Below are 23,765 nucleotides of genomic sequence, written 5' to 3' on the forward strand. Positions count from 1 at the left end.
AATAGCTTTCACAAGCCTGGAGTTTTTCACTGGACAGCTCCTTCATGTTCAAACTGCCCCTCGGTTCTGCTTATCAGCAGAGTTTTCCAAGTCATCATTCTTCCAGCTTTGGTAGGGGTCTGCTGTGGGCAAAACGCATTTCCCCGCACGCCTCCTGCCCGGCTGCGGCACCGACCTTCACCTGAAACCAGAGCCGGGGCTGGGTGGGTGGGAAGGTCGGCGGAACGGGAAGGCGGCACTGCCGCTATAACGGCTGCTCTAGGCGGCCGGGGCCGCTGCGCAGGATAGGGGCTGCATGGGGCTTGGCGGGCGGGGACATCGAGAGAGGCCACGGTCACCAGCGGGTGTGGATTGTCAAGGTAAACTGGAATAGCAGTCAGGAATCTGCCCTAAAAGATGTTTTGAAATATATTTTATTATGGGGTTTGTTATTATTTTAGCCTTCATCAAATTCATGCGTAGGTTTTTTTGCCCTTCCCCCCCGCCCCGTATATACAGGTTTCTTTTTTAAACCTGTATATACCATGCATCAAGAAAAAAAGACTTGGAAAACTCGGAACACCAGTCATTTACTGCCTTTAAGTTTTGCATAGTTGGTGTGTGGCATAATGCAGACATGGCAAGGGATCGGGACTATATGGTGTTTAAGGTCCCTTCCAACCCAAACCACTCTATCGTCCTAAATAACCTTAGTCTTTAGGATTATAGCCATGATTGTATTATGACTCTTCAATGAGTTCTAATTGTTATAAAAACCTAGTATCGCTAATCTGTTTTAGTTGATTTTTATTATAATTTATACTGAGAGGCAATAAGCAAGCAGTGCTGGGTGCGCCGGGGAGTCTCTGCTCTGCCTGAGACACACGAGGGGAACTTCTGGGGATAGTCTCATGCTTTTTGGTCTTGGGTTTCAGCCAATCCTGTTGTCTTCTTTTCCCGGGCTTCTTGGGTTTCAGCCAGTCCTGTTGTCTTCTTTTCCTGGGCTTCTTGGGTTTCAGCCAATCCTGTTGTCTTCTTTTCCCAGGCTTCTCCACCTGTTGCTGGGGTCTTGTCTCCAGGTGAAGAGATATCTTAGAAAGGTTACTAAACATAAGATGTCTATCACAAGTCTGACCGCCATCTTAGCCCCCATAAATTCCACTCCTTATGTGTTTATTTGTTCAGCGCACAGATTTCACAATGTTCTGTAACACGACATATCTCTAAGTTACCTCCCCCCACCCCTTTTCTAAGAACATCCATATGCAATTTAAACAATGAACAAAACATTTCTTTGCACAATATTGCGGTTGACCCAGGGGAATTATTCCCTTGTTTCTCCTTCCTCCTCACTGTGGTATTGACAGGGACACTTATCCTACCCTTTGCACATAGCACAATGATAACAAGGGATTCCATCTCCACACAAAGTGCAATGATCACTAGGACCCCTGAGTTGCTGACACGAATCACTCTGATGTAACTCACATAATCAAACGTAAGCTAATGAGAGAAATTCACCATTCTGTAATAGATCATCCACCATAATTTGTATGTGAACGATTTAGCATAAAAGACTACTAAAACTGGCTAAAAAAGCTACTGAGTTTGGTTCCATTGTAATAGTTTGCACTGTTCTTAATATCTCATTAAAAGTAGTTCTTTGTCACGCTGTTACCTTTTGGGGTGGGTTTTTTTTTTTGAGTTGCATTCAAGTAGGACTATGTTCAGATCAGGATGTAATGAGTCATGGAAAACCCCGCAAACATTTTAACGTGAACTCTTTAAATATTTGTTATTTCTAAATATTTTCTTGCTTTTTTGATACAGGTTTTGATTTAAGTGACTTCATCTCGTGAACGTAAAACAAGAACAATGAAGAAATATGTTGTAAACTCCACATAAAAGGACCTCTCTGATGCTGGTAAGCCACAGGCATGAAAGCCATGTATGTTTTTGAGGGCTATATTCCACAGCTCCAAGTCTAAAGGTGCGTTGTGTCTTTCCTGATTGCTGTGGTGATTTCATAGGAAATTACACAAAGAGTTAACTAAAGCTAACACCTAGAAAACATTAATGTATAAATTATTCCACCAAGTTCAACAAAGTTCATTTCCATTTCTATTCAGCTGGGTTTTAGCCTGGGCATGAAAATGTTAGTACAATAATCTCAGTAAGGTGAAAGCACATTATTACCTTCAAATGGTTGTCTAAGCAGGTCTTTAAACAAATTTCTAAACGAGCCTGACGTGAAAACAGTATGTAGAAAATTCTGTTCATAGTGAGTCATTATGTAAAGTTAAGGTAAATGTAAATTGGGTGTGACTGGTGTGTGGAGCCCTTTTTCTCCCCATGTGATTCACAGCTAGCTCCCTACTGTGGTTGCTCATTAGTTTATTTATCCAGTTATTACATCTCATTTTATACATTTAGAATCATAATCTTTCAGGAGTAAGATTCCTTTTTTGTGTAGATTACTAAAGCCCCTAGCACAAAGGAAGTGGGATATGTGGTAACTATTGCAATACAAAGGAATAATGAAGACAGCTATTACAGACGAAAACATGATTCTTCTGTTAACTCCTATCTGTTCTGTCTTACCTACAGCAATTATAATCTTCTGGTTGGAAGGAAGAAGGCAGAGAGTTGTGGTTAATGGGGCAGAATCTAGCTGGAGGTCTGTGACTAGTGGAGTCCCTCAGGGGTCAGTGCTGGGACCAGTGCTGTTTTTTTCATCAACGACCTGGATGAGTGAACTGAATGTACCCTCAGCAAGTTTGCTGATGACACTAAGCTGGGAGGAGTGGCTCACACACCAGAGGGCTGTGTTGCCATTCAGCGAGACCTGGGCAGGCTGGAGAGTTGGGCAGAGAGGAACTTGATGAAATTCAACAAGGGCAAGTGCAGAGTCTTGCATCTGGGGAAGAACAACCCCATGTACCAGTACAGGTTGGGGGTTAACCTGCTGGACAGTAGTGAAGGGGAAAGGGACCTGGGGGTCCTCGTGGACAGGAGGATGACCATGAGCCAGCAATGTGCCCTTGTGGCCAAGAAGGCCAATGTCATCCTAGGGTGCATTAGAAAGGGTGTGGTTAGTAGGTCAAGAGAGGTTCTCCTCCCCCTCTACTCTGCCTTGGTGAGGCCGCATCTGGAATATTGTGTCCAGTTCTAGGCCCCTCAGTTCAAGAAGGACAGGGAATTGCTTGAAAGAGTCCAGCGCAGAGCTACAAAGATGATTAAGGGAGTGGAACATCTCCCTTATGAGGAGAGGCTGAGGGAGCTGGGACTCTTTAGCTTGGAGAAGAGGATACTGAGGGGTGACTTCATCAATGTTTACAAATATGTAAAGGGTGAGTGTCAGGATGATGGAGCTAGGTTTTTTTCAGTGATGTCCAGTGATAGGACAAGGGGCAATGGGTGTAAACTGGAGCATAGGAGGTCATGTGAACATCAGGAAAAAATTCTTTACTGTGAGAGTGACAGAGCACTGGAACAGGTTGCCCAGGGGGGTTGTGGAGTCTCCTACGTTGGAGATATTCAAGGCCCACCTGCACAAGTTCCTGTGTGATGTACTGTAGGTTACCCTGCTCTTGCAGGAGGGTTGGACTAGATGATCTTTTGAGATCCCTTCCAACCCTTAGGATTCTGTGATTCTGTGATTCTTCTCCATAACCAAGCCCACTTATTTCAGTAGTGCTTCTCCTTGTTTGCATTCAGTTGTGTAGGTGTTTGCAGGATGAATTAATTCTTGCTTTTAGATAGCTTTTCTCTATAAATATATTTTAGTTGTAAAAATGAAGTTTGTTTCAGTCTCATAAATGGAGCTGGGAGCTTTTTTCTGGTGTAGAGGAGATGAACTGAAGAAAAAGGAAGTTTCAAGAAAAACGCATGAGGCTCTTCCAAGAACATGAGAAAAACTAATCCTAAAGATTTAAATAAAAAAGAATTAGCAGGGAAAGCTGCAAGAAACTGGTACAAAAGATGTTTTATTAAGTAAAAGAAAACCAACCCAAAAGCAACAACCTAAACTAAAACTCTACTTCTATTTCACAGAATCTTCAACCAAGAGATACAACTCCTATTTCCAACACAATGAAAATCTTGAACCAAGTGACCAGTTAAAGCCCAAGAACGAAAAGTAGGTACTCTTAAAAGCAGGTACTCTTAAAAGTAGGTACTCTTAAAAGCAGGTACTCTTAAAAGCAGGTATTCTTTGAACTTAACACATTGGCCACTGGTGTACTGAGTAAGATGCCCTGTATGAGGGCAGGGTGGAGGAGGTGAGGAAAGAGTTTAATATAGCTTTGCTAGAAAAAACACATGTTCATTAGTCTTTTTTATTTTCTTCTAGGAAGGAAAATGAGAAGCCAGAGAAAGAGGTGGTTGCCGCATTTGAATTGGTTAGTGTCCAAGTTGATGGTCTGCTTTATATTTTCTTTTTGCTACTTGTCATTGTGAACTGTTTATAAATTACAATTAATAGGCGATCAAAATTTGGAGAAAAAGCCTGAGATCTATTGATGCTAGACCTCTCTAAAATTTGGTCAGCTAGGTCATATGCTCCCCTCAGTGTATGGGTGGCACTGACAGCAGTTCAACTGTAGTGGTGTTGGAAGAAGAAGCTCACCCCTGCTGAGGCTGACCTAGGACGTTGCTTTGACCTTGCCTTTGCTTTGTAAAGGATGTATCCTATGTTTGACATTTGAGGCATGTGCTTTCTGAGAGAACTTGTGGTATGGTTTTGTATCAGTTTGCTGTACAACAGCTATTCCCAAATAACTTACACGTGGACTTGCTTATTCTGAAACAAGAGAAGTTTTATTCTTCTCTGTCTTATTCATATGTCACTTACACTTTGGAAGAGGGTTAGGACAGTCAGGAACAAAATACTCTGATTTTAGATTAATCACATCCAGGAATAGTTATGGTATTTAAATTCATAAATGTTCAAGGGTAGACAAGCCTTAAGACACAATCCCTGCTGCAAACATTTTCTGCTAGTATATGTAACACAGGTGCTGGTCAATAACTCACTCTTGTTTACATTTCAAAGGCATTATCTTAGTAAATATGTAACTAAGGGAACACAAAATAAAATATATTGTACAAAGAAGATTATCACTTAGAAACATGTAGGACATACACTTTGAGTATTTTGCTGCCAAGCTGGGGAAGAGCCATGTGTCCCATAAGTATTCCCTTAGCAGCCATACTGAGTACTGATTTAAAGACATATAAAATTCTTATGTTCTGAGTTTATCTTCAGTTGGAGTGTTGTTGCTACTTGGAATATATAGGTAGAAACAAAGCATAATCTGAAAGCCCACTGTACTATAACAGATACTGAACTGTGAGGCATAACTTCACTTTCTGGTTTTGGGTTTTTTTAATGATCACATAGTTTTGCTATGCTGATTGTGTGGATGTCCTTTTGTTGGTAGTTGATTTGATCGCAGTTGTTGCAGATGGTACTGGAATGCCACTTATGGTCATTTTCTATGGAGATATGACAAACAGCTTTATGCAAAACAGAGTGCAAGCAAATGTGTCAAGGTAAACGTTAAAATTAGATTTTCTATATACCAGTTATGTTTCACTACAGGGACTAAGACCCACCCTCATCCCCCGCCTTTCCTTTCCCCAGACTATGCACTGGTACACATCTAAAAAATTATATAATAAGCAAAATTCATCCTGCTGGAACTTATCCAGTCATTTTAATCAATCTTTAATGGCTAGACCAGGGCAAGAGGAGTGGCTGGATGTGCTCTTTATGAATGACTTCAACTTTGGCAAGACAGTAAGCAGCATGACCACCTTTTGTATCATCAGTTATCAGGCTCTAATTACATTCCTTAAAAATAAATGTATTTACCAAATTATTTTGTATTATGCAAAACCTCACTTGTAAAACACAAAATGTTCCAAATCTGATGACCCTAGATTACCCTGATTTATTTTCTATATTACACTTTCACAAATATTAGGACTTTTTTTTCTCCCACAGATACTTCAGTAAATAGTTCCAGCTGTTCAACAATTCCAGGCATAGATACAGAAAGTGAAATGACAAAGTAAGAGTCTTTGTAGTTGTTCTGTTTACAGGGCATTGGGCGATTTCCTTTTATTATGTTATTCCTTTCAGCAGAAGCTAAAGGTTTGACTTCCCAAAAAGGCTTCTCGAGAATGTATCAGACTTCAGTATTTACATTGGTGAATGGTTGCTTTATGTGTCTAACTTCTCTCACAGCACACAGTGGGGCTTTTTGTTCCCTTATCACAGGTATGCTTACTACTGTGTGGGAATTGGCTTTGCTGTGTTGGTCCTGAGCACCATCCAAGCATGGAACATTTTCAGTTGCTGCCACGAGGCAGATTGCAAGAATCTGGTAGAAGTTGTTCTTTGCAGTGCCTCACCAGGAAGCGGCTTGGTTTGATTCTGCCCAAATACGAACGCTGAACACCAGGCTGAAAGAGTAAGGATTCTGTTTATTTACCTCTGTAAGTATGACGTTTTAAAGAAAACTGCTGTTTGTCTTTTATGGTATAGCCTACAGAAAGTTGGAAAAAAAAAAAACAAACCAAAAACCTGAAATGTCACTGCTCTAAGGGAGAAATTCATTATCCTTTTCAGCTTCATTTGTTCAGTTTGTGTGATACATGCATTAGAAGGGGTTTTGCTGTGAAATGCTTGGCGCTGGCTTTCTAATGTCCATGAAGTACATAGCAGACAGTCTATATAAACAGCTCTGCTGTTTCCAGCTAGTTTACAAACACCGAAAGTTCTGAAACTTTGTTTAATGGAAATGAGCTTGTATTTGCATCAAGCCAGATATCAGGATGAACCTCTGTCCAGTTAAAGTCTCCAAGCTTTTCCATTGATTTAGATGTAGGGATGAGGGCTGTGTGCCCCAAGATGCAGTGGGGCTGTATGCATGAACACAGATTAATTTTTTTTTTCCGGAGTTTTATGGTAGCTTTGGACAGAGCTGTGTCCTGAAAGGTGTAAGAGAAGCTTAAGTGAAACCACTCTAATATCTGTATGTTCTGAGAAGAGAAAATGGGGAAGGAAATTTATGTGGAAGCCAGAGATTCTTCCAAATAATAATTGTTTTGGTAAAATGGAGATAACCCTTGATCTCAGTCTGTAGCCAAAATTAAGAACATAAAATGCACCAGAGAGCTGAGCAGAATGAATCATTTAGAGATGGCCACAGGATATGAGGAGGCTGTTTGGCTGTCTGCTTGTATTACATTTAGATGCTGGTTAAGGAAACTAGGTCACTTGTGACGTAGCGACAGGGCACAGAAACAGCAGAGAATGATGGAAAATATAGAAAATTAGTCCTAAAAAATAGGAGGTTTCTGTTGTGTTGTGCCCACACAAAAGACTAACGGCACTGTTCAGTAGCTTTGGTTAGAAATTTCACTGTGCCAGTTAGGAAATGGCAAAGCTTCTGACAGTAGACCACACAGCATGAAGCAGAATGGGAGGAAGTTAGAATGAAATGCATTCAAAGGTAATAATTTTTAATTTTTTTTTTCATGAAGGCATTGAAGAAAAGATCTGTATATTTGTACAGGTTTTTGCCACATTTCTGGCAGGGATTATTACAGGATTCATCTACAGATGGAAGCTGACACTGGTGATTTTGTCTGTTAGCCTTCTGCTTGCTGCATCAGCGGCATTTTGGTCATCTGTAAGTGTGTGTGAATTAAAAACCAAAGCAAACCAGAAAAACAGTACAACTCTTATGCACAGGAAAGAGAGAGAGAATGGGAGCAACCTAGTGTGGTTTCTAAATGTTGGTCCTATGCTTACTTAGTGATTTTCACTCCTCCTTTAGATTTTCTCTGAGTTCCCAAGCATGTACTTGTGAATCATATTCCTTCTGTCCATGTACTCTGTCCTTATGTCTTGTTGCAGGAGGGTAATCTGCATCACAGAATCTTCCTTGCACAGTGATTTCTTCATGCAGAGAACTGGGGAAGTCGAGGCTCACACATGTGGCCCTCACTCTTAACACAGATACTTTTCAAGCTCTTTCTGTCTACTCAAGTGCAAAACCATATCTCTTTCAAACAGTTTACCAGGCTTCATGCTGTGTACAGAGTAAACTCTAGGACATATATACAGCTGTTACTGGAGTGATATAAATTAGTAAAAACACCTGGAGAGATTTCCCTTTCAGATAGGAAAACATTTTCCCTTTGTGAACTGTTGTAGCCACATTCATGGGTACCACTTGTACTCCTGTTATATGTACTTGTATATAGTACTAGGAGGTTTTTCCTACTAGAAGCATTTCAGATAAGCTAGGAAGAAGAACATTAGAAGCTGTAATGTGACAGCCTTCAATGTCTACTGGTGCTCTCAGTTTCTGAACACCTTGGACACCCTGCAGAGCAGCAACATCACACCTTCCTGACACACACGCACACATCATAGTGTAGTTCAGAGGATGTCCTCAGGCTGGGAGGAAAGTGATCAGTCATGAAGCTCATCTGATGCTCATGGTAGTCTTTCACTGTAGTGAGGATACAATCAGAGAATGAGCTGGATTTTGGGGAAATTCAGGGCAAAGAGAAGAGTTGATGGACTCCTTCCTAAAATCTCAACTTGTGTTTTCAGCAGTGATCATTCTTATTCAGTAATATAGTGTTTATATCCTTTCAGCAGACTGCAGTAACACTGTTTTTCAACTTTCCAGTTGCTGGCATCCCTCACTGCTAGAGAGCTGTCTGTTTATGCCAAAGCAGGCGCTGTGGCGAAAGAAATTTTGACAGCAGTCAGGACTGTTGTGGCTTTCAATGGACAGCAGAAGGCATTAGCAAAGTAAGTTTTTGAAATTCTATTATAAATATGGAACAAGAGATTGGCTGGGGGTTTGGCTTGGGGGCTAGGGGTGGGAGGCAGGGGAGTCTCCTTAGTGTCATTTTATCCTTCTGTAAGTGGACAGCTTACCTGAAATAAAAATGCGTAAATGAACCTAGTCAGTGCATACAAGGTACTTTGTGTTATTACTGCAGCACAGACTCAAATTTCTCCTCTGATAGAGATCTGGAGTGGAATAGAAAGTGAAAGTGGTAGGAAGGTTATCTTTACCTTGTAGTCAAATGCAGAGAAGCATGTGATTAATTGCTTAACTTTTAGAACATGCACCGTTGTTCTGATCTCTGATTGATGAGCTTATGTTCAAACTTCACTGGATAGCAGCCTTCAGCAAAATCACATTACTGGCCTTTATTACTTTAACAATTTGCAAATAACACTTGCAGTTGACCTAATCCATTGCTGGCCCTAGTCACATGTAAAAGGGTAAGGTGAATATGACAGACCACTAATTTATTCACATGTATATCAGATAACTCAACAAGCATAAACAATATGCAAATACAGGTCATCACCAGTACTATGTAGTTGGGAAAGGCAAACCGGAAGACCTGATTCATATGATCCATGAATCTCTTCTATCTTTTTTTAACTCTCATGTTTGCCCTGATCTTGTGAAATTTCTAAGGCAATGTTAACCCTAGCTCAGAGCCTGCTGCTGCATTCACCTGCTTCCAAGGCTGAGCTCTGACTGTCTTACAGCATTGTGCTCTGCTTAGTGGGATTTGTCCTTAAGTTGCAACAATATTCAGACCCTTTCTGTTTATGCACTAAAGGCAGAACAGCCCTAAGATGACCGAGATAAGTTGTCCCTCTCCTTCCCATCTTCTTGGTCCCTGCAAATACCAGGGTCTTTTTTTTTAATGAGGTCTAGAAACAAAATAACTGATACCCGGGTAACTCCATGCCAGCAAGGCCTTTCACCCATGGTTGTCCCATCAGTCTCTTCCGCAGCTCTACCTCCAGTTAATGTAAAAACCCTTGGTGGCTCTCCTAGGAACATCATCTACTAGGAACAGACACTCCTACCAGGGGCTGACTAGGGCATTTTTCGAGCTGTGGATTATGGCTCCTACACAGCTCTTGAATGAAGGCCTCATAGTTAGGAAAACTTTTTGCTGCACGGTGCCTCCACTGACTGCAAATGTTTATGCTTGCAAGGGACCTTCAGTCATCTTATGCTTCTGGCAGTGGTTTGGCTCCTTCTTTGTAGTTGAGTGATCACATATACTCATTACACTCCTTAAATCCAGTTCTCATTTCCCTGAAGGTCCTGTGATGCTGCTGACTCGAAGTTAGGGCTAAGTTTTAAGAACACAACCAAGCCAAAACTTTTAAATACATTTGAGTAACGATACAGAATTGGTAGCCTGTGGGCAATTTACATGAGCAAAATTAATACACATTGTTTAAAGATTCCTTCCCAGCTGACTGAATTTCATTTATTCCTTTTATGTGGTTGATTTTCATAGAAAACATGTATTAGGAAAAAAGTGCAAGCTGCTGAGCATGCTGAGCATGAGATGGCAAGTAAAAACATCTTTTTTTTACAACCCTATCCCTGGGCTATATTTTCCATAATGAGCTTGAGTAAGTGAAAGCTGTTACCTGGAAACTATAGATGAATGAATACAAACTGTTCTTAGAAGAAATAATTCTCCCGTTGAACTTGTCAGTCTTCATACTAGTCTTCCATGTCCACTTGTTTGCTATATTGCCATATTAATCAGTAAATTAACCTAAGGGAAGGAGTCCTGGCTTCCCAGAATGGCCAGTATGAGAACAACTCAAATGCCAGAGGGAACTCTGGCTTCTATTCATTTACCTACCTTAACCTGTAGTGCCTGGGCTTGCTTTTTTTTTACCTGTTTTGAATGTGGAAGACTAAACTTTACCTTGGATAGGTAATGTTGATAAAACTTTTTCAAGATTTTCTTTTAGGACTAATGCAAACAAATGGCTCAAGAGTGATACTGTGTCTTCGAGAATTACAATACCATGTTATTCAATTTTTTCTAAATGTCTTCTGTAACAGTATGACAGTGTTGTCAGTGTATGCAAGAGCAGATTTATTCAAATGGATTATATCCTTATTAGTCTTCTGTCAAAAAAAGAAGTCTGTGTTCTTTCTGTGAGACTTTAATTGTTTTTATGTCAGAAATCCATTTAATTAAAAAAAGGTCAGTGGGAAATATCAGTCAGAATGGCATGTGGTACCAATCAGATTAATGGTTTCCTTATCCACTTTCAGATATGATGCTAACTTAGAGGTGGCTAGAAGTGTTGGGCTGAAAAAATCCATTACCACCAACACATCTCTAGGTGTTTCACAGTTTCTCATTTTTGAACCCTATGTGCTTGCATTTTGGTATGGAACCAAGCTCACTGCTGAGGATGAAAATTATTACATCAGCTGTGTGTTAATTGTAAGTGCAGCAATGCAGCTTTGAAAAATGCTCTGTAGCTTCAAGAAAATAGTTATGTCAGTAGTTTATATAATTATCTCTATTTTTCTGCCAAGTGTTTGCTAAATTAGCTGTTAGCAGCTCACTTGGAATAAAAGAACTGAAAGGAAGGCATTCATCTTCCCTGGCTTCTGATACAACAATTTGAACAGGACACTTTGAATTCCCACTCTAATCAATGTAGAGGCAAAAGTATCTGTACTTCATCACTTGTCTTGTACCTTATTGTAGGGCAGGATGAACAAACTAGAGCTGATAGTTAGGGAGCAAGGACAAGTAATCTGGATTGCCAAAAAAATTCTAGCTAAACACTAGGATTAAATGAATCCTGCTGGTGTGATGAAAGTGTACTGATAAGTCCTCAATATCTCATTTAGCCATGTCTTTTTGCATATTTGTTGTTGTTTACTTGAAGGTGTTTACCATACCTTACCAATATATCCAAGTTGGTAATGGTTTGAGGATACTTAGCTATCTTCTTGTTCTGCAAATTTTGGTTATATGCTTAATTTACACACTAAAGCGATGTCTGATGAGTTCCCCTCAGTATGGTTCCTCAAAGCACATGAAGTTAATTGTGTGTTGGTCCCATAAGTAGGATTTCAGTTAAGAAAATCTGCAATAAATTTTGTAAGCCTCTTAATTTTGAGAACATCTGGAAAGCAACACAGAAAGATATTTGTTCTATTCCTACATGATAGAAAATGCAAGAATATCAAAAAGAAAAGTTACTCATGCCACAAAAGCATGTTTCGGTAGTTACTATTCACCCCAGGAAAATGAGGAGTGGACAGGAGTGACTGGAATGCTCTTTTCACTTTCGTATTTATTTTTCCTGGAAAGGGTGAAGTCGAAAGACATAGGCATTTAACAGCTGGGCATTGGTGGCTCTGTAATCACGGTTAACTGTAATGCTTCCTTCTGTCTCCTGCAGGTGTTCTTCTCTGTGTTCATCAGAGCCTTGACCCAGGGCTAGGCAGCTCCCAACCTGGAGAAGGTGGCTAATGCACGTGGAGCTGCCTATGAAGCATATCATATTATCAATAAGGTAATTATCTATGTAAGTGGCAGCCTTTCAGTCACACTTAAATCCACCCCCCTCTTTTTTGTTCCTCAAGAGACATAGCCAAAAGTATTCATAACTATAGATATATTCAAACTATAAATGTCAACCACTGAAACCTGTAATATTTCAATTCACATCAAGAAAACTGCTTCTTTATTTGTTACAATGAATGTTGGGAAATCAGACGTGTATCTGAGATTGATGGATGAAGTCATTCTCTAATATTAGAGTTGCAGCTCCAGAGGGAAAATAGTAAGGCATGAAATTGTATGCACAATTTCAGCTGAGTTTGTTTTTTGGGGGGGAGTTGGTGAGGAGGGGATTAATAGTGCCATTGAAAGCTTTAATAATATAAAGCTGCAGTGCTGATGTTGCTATGAGAAAAGGTTATTATCAAGGTCTTGTTGTGTTATGCAGTAATGGGATATCTGTATATATAAAATATTTTAAACAAATAGGACTAGAAAGCTCTTGAAGAAGTGGCTACATCATTCTTCTTGATGTGAGTGTAAGCTCCTCCTACAGAGATTACTGAGAGCCATGTTTAGCTGCAAGATAGTACAGACAAGTTCTGCAATTACAGGCTTTCTGCTATGGATTTTGTTGCATTTGAGAATATAATATATTTGTCATAGTAGAATTCGCAGTCAGATGTTCCCCTGCATTCAGCATCCTGTGAGTAAAACACAGCAGCTGTGCCATGGTGTACTGAAGTGTAAACCAGCAGCTGAGAAAGTAAAGGAGAGAACAATGAGTCAAGCTGAAATAACAGTTCCAAAAATTGTAATAAGCAGCAATAGATTTTAAAAACCTCTTTCCGGAAACAGCTTATAGACAGCAGTTCTAAGGAAGGCTACAAACCAGACAGACTCATAGGAGAAATTGAATTCAGAAATGTCCATTTTGGTTACCCATCCAGACCTGATGTCAAAGTAGGTGATCATTTTAGATTAATCTACTGTACTGAAATTCTGCAGCCTATGTCCATATTATTTGCCTAATGTTGGTTTTGTTCTTGAATGCAAAATGTGTTCCTATCTTGGGAGGTGGGACATTTCTTTGTGCATTACAAGGGGGAAAAATAAAGTTCTAGATCTACTGCCTCTGGACAAGGCTAAGAATATGTGTTACTCGTAGTCTGAATTTCTGTGAACAAGAACTCTGATAGACCAAACAAGATTTTTCAAGATCTGCCATTAAAGCTTCTAGACTCTACACAGTTAAATCAGGAAGCTGCTCTTTCCAGTCTTTTGTTCTGAGTTGCTGTGATATCCCATGTGAAATATGACCTCTGAGACAGGCTTTATAACAACATGCCATCACATGGATTGAAGCATATCATCCTAAATACACATTTGAAGCCAAATGTTATTGCTGTTCAATAAAGTGATGTTCCTGTTCTTTGCCAGTTGAACTTCCCTTAACACCCTTATCACGTAGTGCTATGTATGTCACATCATGGTGGTTACTTTTGTGGTGATCTAGTTGATTTGACCTCTCTACCATATTCAACAGTTTGTAATTTTTTGAAGACCCTGATAAGGGTGAAAGGAAAAGAGGTTTGCTGCTGCTGTTACTTGGTGAAGAAAAAGGTAAAATAGAGATTTCAAAAGTCAGCAATTAAAAGCTGGGCATGCCAGTTAAGTGCTGAGAATGGGAAAGTTCATATCACTGTGTCTATTTCTTCAGATGGCTCTTCCCACCTCTCATCTGAGGTCTGGCCCATTGTGCATCAAATCTATTTCCAGGACACTAAGGCTGCTGAAGGGTAGAGTCAGAGCTAGGCTTTCTTCCAAACTGCAGTTAGTGTAATGCATCTTCTTTCACTCTTGGCTCAGAAATTAGAAGTGAAAGAGCAGACTCTTCATCCTTCTTCCTAAAAATGCTATTCAGGCCCATGAGCTAGCTGTGCAATGGGTCTACACACCAAAGGGAGGGAAATAAGAAATATTTTGTCATCCTTCCAAAATCTGAGTCAGCAACTCTCCCTGCTCAGAGTATCAACATTATTTAATAGGGCCAGAGGGAATCAGCAAAGATGTGTGGATGTTATACACAAGTTATCCACAATCAGTCAAGCAACTGATGCAGCACAGTGTAATCTCCCCATGTGAAGGCTAAATCAAATCAACCTCAGGAGTCTAGTTATCGTCAATTTTAATCTTGACAACACCTTTCCTGATAAAAGAGGTTTAGAAATAATCTTTAAGGTGGTTGCGACTATTTGCATCTGGAGAAATTATGGTATCCAGAATACAGGTCTTACTTGATAATGCAGGCACCAGGATATCAGCTTCCTAGAGACACAAACCTTGCTGGATGTAGCACAGGAAGAGGAGAGCAATAGTGCAGCTATTTTAATCTCTCACTACAAAAATGTGTAGGCAAAATTATAAATCAGCCTAGCATAAACAAGAAGAGTTCCCATAGCAGCCAAATATCTTGGCAACTACACAGCATTACTAGTATATGACATGGATGTTTTTTGAGGTAAAATGTTCCTAAATATGAAAATGGCAACAGAGATATCTGTAACTACTCCCCAGGTTTCTGAGGCTGTTAACAGTAAGGATTGGAATTTATTAAGAGCTTTCCAGAAGTCACCTTTCCAGAAGTTACCAAAACGGTCATTTATATTCTAAAAATAGAACAAAGCAGGGTTGTTTCTCAGCAATAATGTTTAGCACCTTAGAAGTATTTTGTGAGACTCATAACTGTTATGCCATTATCTAAGCATTGGAAAATGGAGGGCAGCAGGAGAATGTAAGACCCTGAGCCTGCTACCCAATCACACAAATTGGATAAAGTGAACTATCAAGTTTAGAGTACTGTGGCTGTCTATATTAGTTGATTTGAGTGTGCTGGGGAATTTTCCCAGGCACTGGAATGCAGTGATCTATGCAAGGGAACTCTTAAAATGTTTCTTGGCATGAACTTGTCCTGTTCTAGTTATCAATCTTCTCAAGTAATTCCCAGGCTTGGTTTCATAGACAGAAGGAACCAGGGACCATTCCCAAAAGTTAGGTTGCATGTAGCCATCCTGTTTCAAAGGCTAATACACTTCACAAGCATAGATGCAGTCTCTTTCATATCAGTGCCCCAGAATATTCCCAGGTACAATTAACTTACTAATATTGCTATCCATCCAGACTGTGTCCCTTTCTACTGCCTTGACTATTGCTGCAGTTACCTTGACAGACTGTTCTCTAATCAAATTTGTCAAAATAAAATATAAATTTTTAACTTATTCTTCTTTCTCCCCTTCTCAAAGGTCTAAACTTGAAAATTCTAACTGGAAAGACCATTGCTTTAGTTGGTGCCAGTGGCTGTGGGAAAAGCACTACTATTCAATTGCTGCAGAGGTTCTATGATCCTGTTGAGGAAGAAGTGAGTGCTTGCAAGTGAACTGTAAAAAGCCTTACAGCTTTAGGAACTATTAGGATAAGCATTAGTTTCCCATATTGACTGAATCTTGATTTATTTTTTTTAATCCTTTTATTAAATTTGAGCATATCTCTCCATAGTTTAGTATTTCCACAATTTAAATTACAAATGAACTATCTTCTGTTAGCTTGACTTCATTATTCTCCTCCTTCTTGCAGTACTATGCCAGAAATGATAAATACCATGAGTCTTTGAATAGATGTAAGATCTGGATTCAAAATTATTTTCATCAACAATTGGCTTTTCTGTAAACGTTTTTAGGTAAAGCATGATCCAACAGTGTTCTGCTGTATTCTGCTTTTAATTGAACATAAGCTAAAACTTAGAGAGATTTTTCCTATTTTAAATGGTTGGTTTCTTGCCTCATTTTCCTCCACCTGCTAGCTCACAGCCAAATTTTCCATTGTTACACACTATATATTTGCTCTACCGCTAAATACTAGATCCAGTCAGTAAATGGTAAATACTTTCCATAAGAAATTTCCAAAGGGCAAAAGGAGGAAAATAAACAATATATTTTTAAGGAAAATGTTTGGTTTATACTTAATATTTGAAGAATGCTACTTAGTGGCTGTCACTGCTAGTCAGAACTAGGTAAGCATATTAAACAGTGAACTATCACTATAGAATGCATCAAGATGGCTATCTATTATCAACACAGTTGTTTCTTTAACTTACAGTTTCTGCCACTGTTCATTCCTGCCCCTGTGCCTCAGTTTGCTATTCCTCTCCTGTGCTGATATCTGTGTTCTTAGGACCACGTTGCAAATGATCTAAGTTAAAAATAACGTTTGCTTCCTTTTTAGTTGGCATGGACTATTTCTTTGATCTGGTGTATAGCACAGCCACAGAGACAATTGTGTTGCTACAACTGCAAGGGCAGCAAACTGGCACAGGGGCATGAGAACAGGGTAGAAAATATGCAGAGAAGCTCAAAGACTCTTAAGCCAGCTTTAACAGGATGGTTGTTGGTGGGAAGAGAACAAGAAAAAATATGGTATGTTTTCTGTTTATTCTGCTCCTCACCATTTTCTAGCTTGCATAGTGGATGGAAAAACTACAGTTATAATTTCTCCCCCAGCGTAGTTTTCTATTAGGACAACAATTCTTTTCTTTTTGGTTCTTGTAGCTGATACTTAAGTAATAGTAAAGAATTGTTTTATTATTAACAGACTACATTTTCTCATCTTCTTTAACATATGCTTTTCCTCTCAGATCACCTTAGATGGCTGGGATATTTGGACGCTTAATGTAAAGTGGCTACAAGAAGATATTGGTATTATGAGCCAGGAGCCTGTTTTGTTTGTAACAGTAGCTGATAACATTCACTACGGCCAAGAAGATGTTTCTGATGCTGAAATTGAGCAAGCAGCCAAGAAGCCAATGCTTTTGACTTTATATCTAGACTGCCTGATGTGAGTTCATGAACTTCTTTTGAGTATAAGGCTGAAAGGTCCATTTAGGCTGGTGTCTTGTTTCTGAGAGGGAGAGAATGGGAATTCAGTTGTAGTATAACTTCTCAAAATACTCTTTTAGCCTCCAGTAGCTTTCAGTTCAGGGACTTTTTGAATTAAATATTGTGCCTTTGGTTGGTTATCCTCAATGGATTTGCGCTTAAGTCTGGAAAAAATGTCAATGCCTTAACTCAGGAGAAGGGAAGCTTCACAGCTGTACTGCCATGAGTACTGTGCATGAGGCACAGGAAGCATTGGGAAGATCTAGAAATACAAAAACCTTTTGTCAGCAACTGTCTGCACATTCAGCAGAAAATGGGGGTGGAAGTAAATAAGTATGTCCAGAACCAAGGCTGTTTTTAGCAGCTGGAAGCTTGAGCTCTCCTAGTGCTTGAGATTCACAGCTTTGAACCCTTTCCTAGCAGCAGGTCTCTTACTCCTTTCAGGGTGGCGGTGGGAAGTGAGGTCAGTCATTCAAAACATCCTCAGGAATGTATGGTGATATGTCCTTCCTTTTGATCCTGTGGTTAAAAACTGGAAAAAATTCCTACCTAGGACTTGATTTCAAATTCTTCTACTACCCCAGAGAGCTTGGCGCTCTCAAGCGTGTGCCATTTCTAGTATGTCAATCTGTTCCAAGGTTCCCTCTTCTCAGGAAAAATTATATGATCATATTTATTATATAGTAAAAGACTACAATGAACTTTGAGAACTGCCACTTTAAAGTGAGTGACAATCAGCAGGAACCACTGGATGTAGTTGCACTTTTCTTCTGTCTTTGCTCAAGTCAGCCAGATAAAGATACCTCTAGTCTAGAAACTAGGTACTTATGATCGCATAGAGCAATGAGGATTTAATTTGAGACATCCCATAACTTCTGTTTGTTTTCTCCTTTCTCAAAAGTTTAACACTATGGTAGGGGAGCGAGGTGCTCAGCTGAGTGGAGGACAGGAGCAGTGAATAGCTATTGCCCATGCCCTAGCAAGAAATCCCAACAATATTCTTCTGGATTGAGCTATATCCACACTAGATACTCAGAGTGAATCCATAGTGCAAGCCGCTCTTGATAAGGTATGAGTCATGTTATTGAAGCTACCGGTCACCATGAAAAGGTGCAATAGCACTTAAGAAAAATTACTGTACAATATTAAGTGTAGGTTTTCATTTATCTAATAGTTATTTTAATGTATTAAAAGCTAAGTGAAAAATCCTGCCTTTCACTTCAGTAGTAATGCACAGTGAGCTATGAGTTTCAAGTATGGCTCAAGGGAAATACAGAATTTGCCACCTTCACTGATGGTCAGTTTAAATGTGAAATAAAATGTAGCTGTTGATCTATACTGAAATTAGTATTGAGGTAACTATATCTTATATCAGTGCAGTCTGAGAAGCAAAACACTAATCAGAGCTTACAAAAACACAGTGGAGTGACAGAGTTCATCGCAAGATATGTGGGGTTTATACATGTGTTTATATAAAGACATATGTCCATATTTGTTGTTGGTTTAAAGAAGTCACTGAAGGCAATGTGGATTCAGCATGGTTGAAATAAAAGTTTCAGGGTCTGGCCTTAAAAGCCACAGTTAAGACTGGCATTCCTCACTGATAGTCTATAGGCTCTTGCCAAAGTAAGTGCAAACCAGACTCTTTACATAGCAGAGAGTGTTTTGCATACCATCAAGTGAACTCCATCGTCTGTTGTCCTTTTATAACTGCTTCACAGATTGCAGGAAACAGTTACTGCACACTGATGTCCACATCATAAAACTCATTGGTATGACTGAGTGAATGTCCCTGGTAGCAGTCAGAGTAGGGAGGCCAATGACTAGATAGGCTGATTTATCTTCTAATGCTGCTGTGGCATATGAATAAGCCATTGCACAAAACTTATGCTGCCTTTGCCATGTTGCTTCCTTTCTGTGGAAAAAGAGAGTTTTGAGTTCCAGTAACATGAATGGTGCTTTTCCCAACTTACCTATGCAAAGGGAGTTGTAGGAGACTTTTTGGTGTCATTGATTTTGTTGTGGTGCGTTATAAACGGAGTTAAAGCATCAGATGAGAAAATCTGACTCTTTTCTCCACCAGGGATTCATGTTTGGGAAGTCTGGGGAAATACTTACAATGAGACTGCACTGTTTGTCCTTCAAAGCATTACTTCAGCAGGTATAAATTATGCAAGGGTATCAGGAGAGCCAGGTGGTTTTTGCAGACTGTTACAAGGTACACATAGGGTTTTAATGGTGTGGTCTGGAGAAAAGAAAACAAAACCATGTCTCTTTTACCACTAGAATAGGAAAAAGTATAACTTTTCTGAATATCTTTTAATCCATGTACACTTTGACTCAGTGCTGCTGCTGCAAATAGTTTTATTTTGAAAACGTGTTGTTGCAAACATTTATATTTCTGGCGTGCTAATATGCACACAGTCTGTGTATGCAAGGATGACCAAAAAATATTTTACATCCCCTTTCTTGGGTGGTCATGATGCAAGTATGTAATACATAGATTTAAGTCTGATCTGTTTAGTTATTTATATTTCAGTCTGCATACTACAATCCATAATAAATAGACAATGTAATAATTTGTCTACTGGAAAAAAATCACATTACCCTATTGGATCAAGAATCACCCATGAAAAGAATAATGTTAATATATTAAACCTTTCCTATTAATTTGTGCAAATTCATGTCACTTGCATAGAAGCTTTGAGAATGCAGAACTTGGCACCGCACAGACCCACTGGGGACAAGAACCTGTGTCTTCACAGAAACATCTGAGATGATAAATTAGTGATTAAAAAACCCTTGCCATAGCCTTTGGAGGTAAAAGAGCTTCACTTTCTGTATGTACATACAAATATAGATGAGCAATTGCTCTTCTATAGTTAATGGAATAATTAGCATTTAAGAAGAGAATAGCTAATTTCTTCAGGCCCAAGAAAGGACTGAGTAAAAGGGGTTTGTAATAAAAGTTTCTAAATAGACACATACATAAAAACATCACAGCTCATAACGCTTTGATTGTAAACAATTAGGTGTTCACAATAGAATAATGTTTTTTAAGCTTCCTCTTTTTAAGCTTTCTCATCTTGGAAGATGCTGACTGCAAAGGAAAAATAATGCAGTTAGCCACATGACTTGTACTTCCTTTTCCTCATATACTATCTGAGCTGGAAATGTTAACTTTATTATTAATCCTGATAAATCTGAAATATGGTAAGAACATGTAATTTTTTGAAACAAAAATTGATGCCTTTTCTTGATGGTAGGATGATCAGAAAAATGCTGTTGGTGTTCTGTTAACTTGGCTTGCTACAGAAGCTTCCCAAGTCAAAGGGGTATGCTGACTCTCATTTGTATATTTTTTACATTTTTTTTTCTTAGAAATATTGATTGCAACTGGTAAGGAATACTGAGATTACACAAGGTAGTGAATCTGCCTCACAAACTGGAAGATACATTTAGATAGTATGCTGTTGACATCTTGGAAATGGTCTTCCAGCTGATAGTTTATGACAGCTATCAAAAATCCAGCAGATGTTCACATACCTTTCATTTCTGTCTGTGCAAGTCTTTAAGCGAAGTATATAATAAGCATAGACCACTTCATCATGCAAAATGGAATCTGCATATGTGCTGGGGACCAGAATCAGTGGACCCCAGGTTTTTACGCCTTATGGTGGGTGTCACCTGAGCACTATGAAAAGGTGGCTTGCGCAGATGATGCAGACCCTTACCAATCTTAATAAAGAGAATGCTTCTTCCTATCCCTGGCAGTTATGCTTCTCACGCGAGCAGACCAAACAGTGAGAAATTGCCCAACATTAATAAGGATCACCAGGGCAGATGATGGCCAAGGGAGGGAATGGCTCAGGAACTGATACGGGACAGGTGGACACTGGACATTCACAGGAAAGTATGGCAAATTTTACACAATTCTTCCTACTGCTCACCTCATCAGAGGTCCCCACAGTCTGCCAAATGTCTCTGTTTCTTCCCTTCTCCTGGAGGGCAAGAGGGAAATCACTGCAGGGCTTGCTGGGGAAAAGTTTACTAGTTTGTTTTAAGATGTCTTTGTTTCCTTCAAATCTGTACAACAAAACCCTTTAAATCTCTACATTTTTCAGTCTCCATAGATAGAGACTTTTGTTTCTCTCTCCTGTCCTCCTTCCTTATGGATGTGTAGTGAGAAAATAGTCTTTGACAAAACTTAGTTGTTTTCATCTTGTAAAGTTCCAGTTTGCTTCAGTGGCATTGAACTGTATCACCTTATCAGGGCAGTAGAAAGAAGGGATGCACAGGGTTCCCTCACTACAAAAGCCAGCTAAGGGCACAAACTGGTTTCCAAAGCTACTGTGCTGTCTGGAGCACTACAGAGTGTCAATAAGTAAGTACCATACCTCATGCTGCACTGGCTGAAGTTTCCAAATCCGTATTCATGTGCAGCCCCTAAAACATTCAACAACAATTCACTTTGTCATTTGTTTAATTATTACTATTTTTCATGGCAGGAAGGTCTTTGGCAAAATAGAGAAGAATTTTTTGCTTCCCGCCCAAGGATTTTTGTCCAGCCAAATTTTGGAAGATGAACTGTTTCCACAGGGCTGTTTTCAGCTTTTTTTTTCTGCAGATCAGAGCTCACCCTGGTGCTGGATGCTAATCATCTCTCATTTTAAAATTTTTTTATGGAAATGTTACACAGGCTGGAGGAGACAGTTATTTCTTCAGTATGAGTTCATCTTTCCTGCTCATTATCCCACAGAGATAAAGCATTTCTTCAGGGTGGTCAAATGCAGGGTTTTATTCGGAGAGCCAAACCCCAGGTGCAGCACTGTGAGAACCTGAGGATGAATAGCTTCCAGCAGCGTTAATGGGACAAGTCAACGAATGAGGCACTAGCACAGACTGCCCAGAGAAGCTGTGGCTGCTGCATCTGTGGCAGTGTTCAAGGCCAGGTTCGATGGGGCTTGGGGCGACCTGGTCTAGTGGAAGGTGTCCCTGCCCATGGCATGGGGGTTGGAACTAAGCATCTTCAAGCCCCTTTTACCTAATGCTGGGTACCCAATTGCCAACCTGCTCTACTGTGACAGTCTTCTATGCCTTCTATCGCGTGAAAAGTCCCAGATACATATTTCATTAAGTAGCTGTCATGACCAACTGTTTAGACTGCTTTAACCTGGTGTGAGATCACTTTTAAGGATAACATTGTAGCTACGTTACAACTGACTCAATTATCCAAGATAGATGAAGGGGGGAGATTTCAGGACAGAGTGGGGGATGAAGGGAATGTTTACACATCCCCAAGAAAAGCAAAACATAGATAACACAAACCATCTGTAAATTAGGCTATAAAAATGCATTTGAAAGCCCGCATAGAAATTTCTGAGCAGGGATAGCTGTAACAGCAGTAGCCGCAGCACTGGTGCGCCTCATGCCTAGGGTGAGCAGCATAGCTCTGCACTGATCTATGTTGGGGCCCGAAGTGTTCCAGAGCTGAGCCACCAAGCCCTGACACTGCATTTTATGATGGAATGCCAAACCACTAATGTGCTGAAGGTTTTGAGGGTACTGCCTTTATTTAACTGATAGCACTCTTCCAGGAGACAGAAGTAGTCCATGTAAAAGTGCAAACTGTCCGAACGACTGGGGTTTGATCCTATTTTATTAGAGGTTTAATTCATTGAGATCACAGCCCACAGGTTTGGGTGGGGACTGCTGACACTTGCTGCGTGCTAGCCCAAGGTTCTGAACTCAACTGTATTTTTGGCTTCAGCCCAGCCTTGTCTTCTGACCATGGGGTGAATAATTTCATTATTGTGAGGTTCCCTTCACTGGCGATAGACCTCCGGCTCTTCTTTAAAGCAAGCACATTCTGAGCTAAAATAATAAATGCTAGAAAAGAGATTTGAGTGTTTAGGAGGTATGTTATAGATTGCAGTTGTAAGGGATTGCCTCCTGTTTGTTTTATGTTCCAATTTAGATTTCAACGGAAACAGTTGAAAACATAAGAACTTCACGGACCAAAGAAGTATTTTATGAAAGATGCGTTGCCAGTTTGAATGGTCCATATAGGTGGGATGTTTTTTTCTTTAATAGTTCTTTCTTTGTACATTTTGGCCTTTCAGATTTATTGTAAATACATTTCTTGCAAACTATCCAACATCCAAAAGATTGGGAAGGGTATCAGCAATTGTTTACATAGTTTAGAAATTTGTTCACTTGGTATATTTCAATATACGTTCTTAAATGCGGAGTGAAACAACATTTACAAGATTTGCCTTTTCATTATGCAAGCACCTTATAAACTGCATTCTCTGCATATGTGTAAAGACAATATTTTGGGTTTGTGTGCCTAGGGTATAGTACATACGTTCACTCCAGTAGAGTTCATTGATACTAGCTAACTCCCATACCACGCCCTTTGTAACATAAATCAGTTTATTCCTCTCATGACTTTGAAACCTT

The 23,765-nt window shown here is 39.7% G+C and overlaps 1 protein-coding gene across 1 annotated transcript in view; it reads left to right on the top strand.

The window, feature by feature from the left end:
* The first annotated feature begins 295 nt into the window (after positions 1-295).
* Positions 296-23,765, top strand: part of ABCB5 (ATP binding cassette subfamily B member 5) — a 29,839-nt gene continuing 6,369 nt past the window's right edge. Inside the window, 18 exon segments of the mRNA XM_057406231.1 lie at positions 296-359; positions 4,033-4,117; positions 4,331-4,379; positions 5,381-5,532; positions 5,967-6,053; positions 6,263-6,326; positions 6,328-6,455; positions 7,478-7,679; positions 8,691-8,815; positions 11,124-11,298; positions 12,272-12,385; positions 13,204-13,339; positions 15,675-15,790; positions 17,063-17,219; positions 17,222-17,262; positions 19,339-19,464; positions 20,570-20,638; positions 23,281-23,372. Of these exon segments, the coding sequence (XP_057262214.1) occupies positions 296-359; positions 4,033-4,117; positions 4,331-4,379; positions 5,381-5,532; positions 5,967-6,053; positions 6,263-6,326; positions 6,328-6,455; positions 7,478-7,679; positions 8,691-8,815; positions 11,124-11,298; positions 12,272-12,385; positions 13,204-13,339; positions 15,675-15,790; positions 17,063-17,219; positions 17,222-17,262; positions 19,339-19,464; positions 20,570-20,638; positions 23,281-23,372 (1,982 nt within the window).

The sequence above is a fragment of the Pezoporus wallicus genome, unplaced genomic scaffold (assembly GCF_028554395.1).
Source record: "Pezoporus wallicus isolate ANWC-B61680 ecotype Strahan unplaced genomic scaffold, APGP_CSIRO_Pwel_v1 contig_5879, whole genome shotgun sequence".
Taxonomy (NCBI): Eukaryota; Metazoa; Chordata; class Aves; order Psittaciformes; family Psittacidae; genus Pezoporus; species Pezoporus wallicus.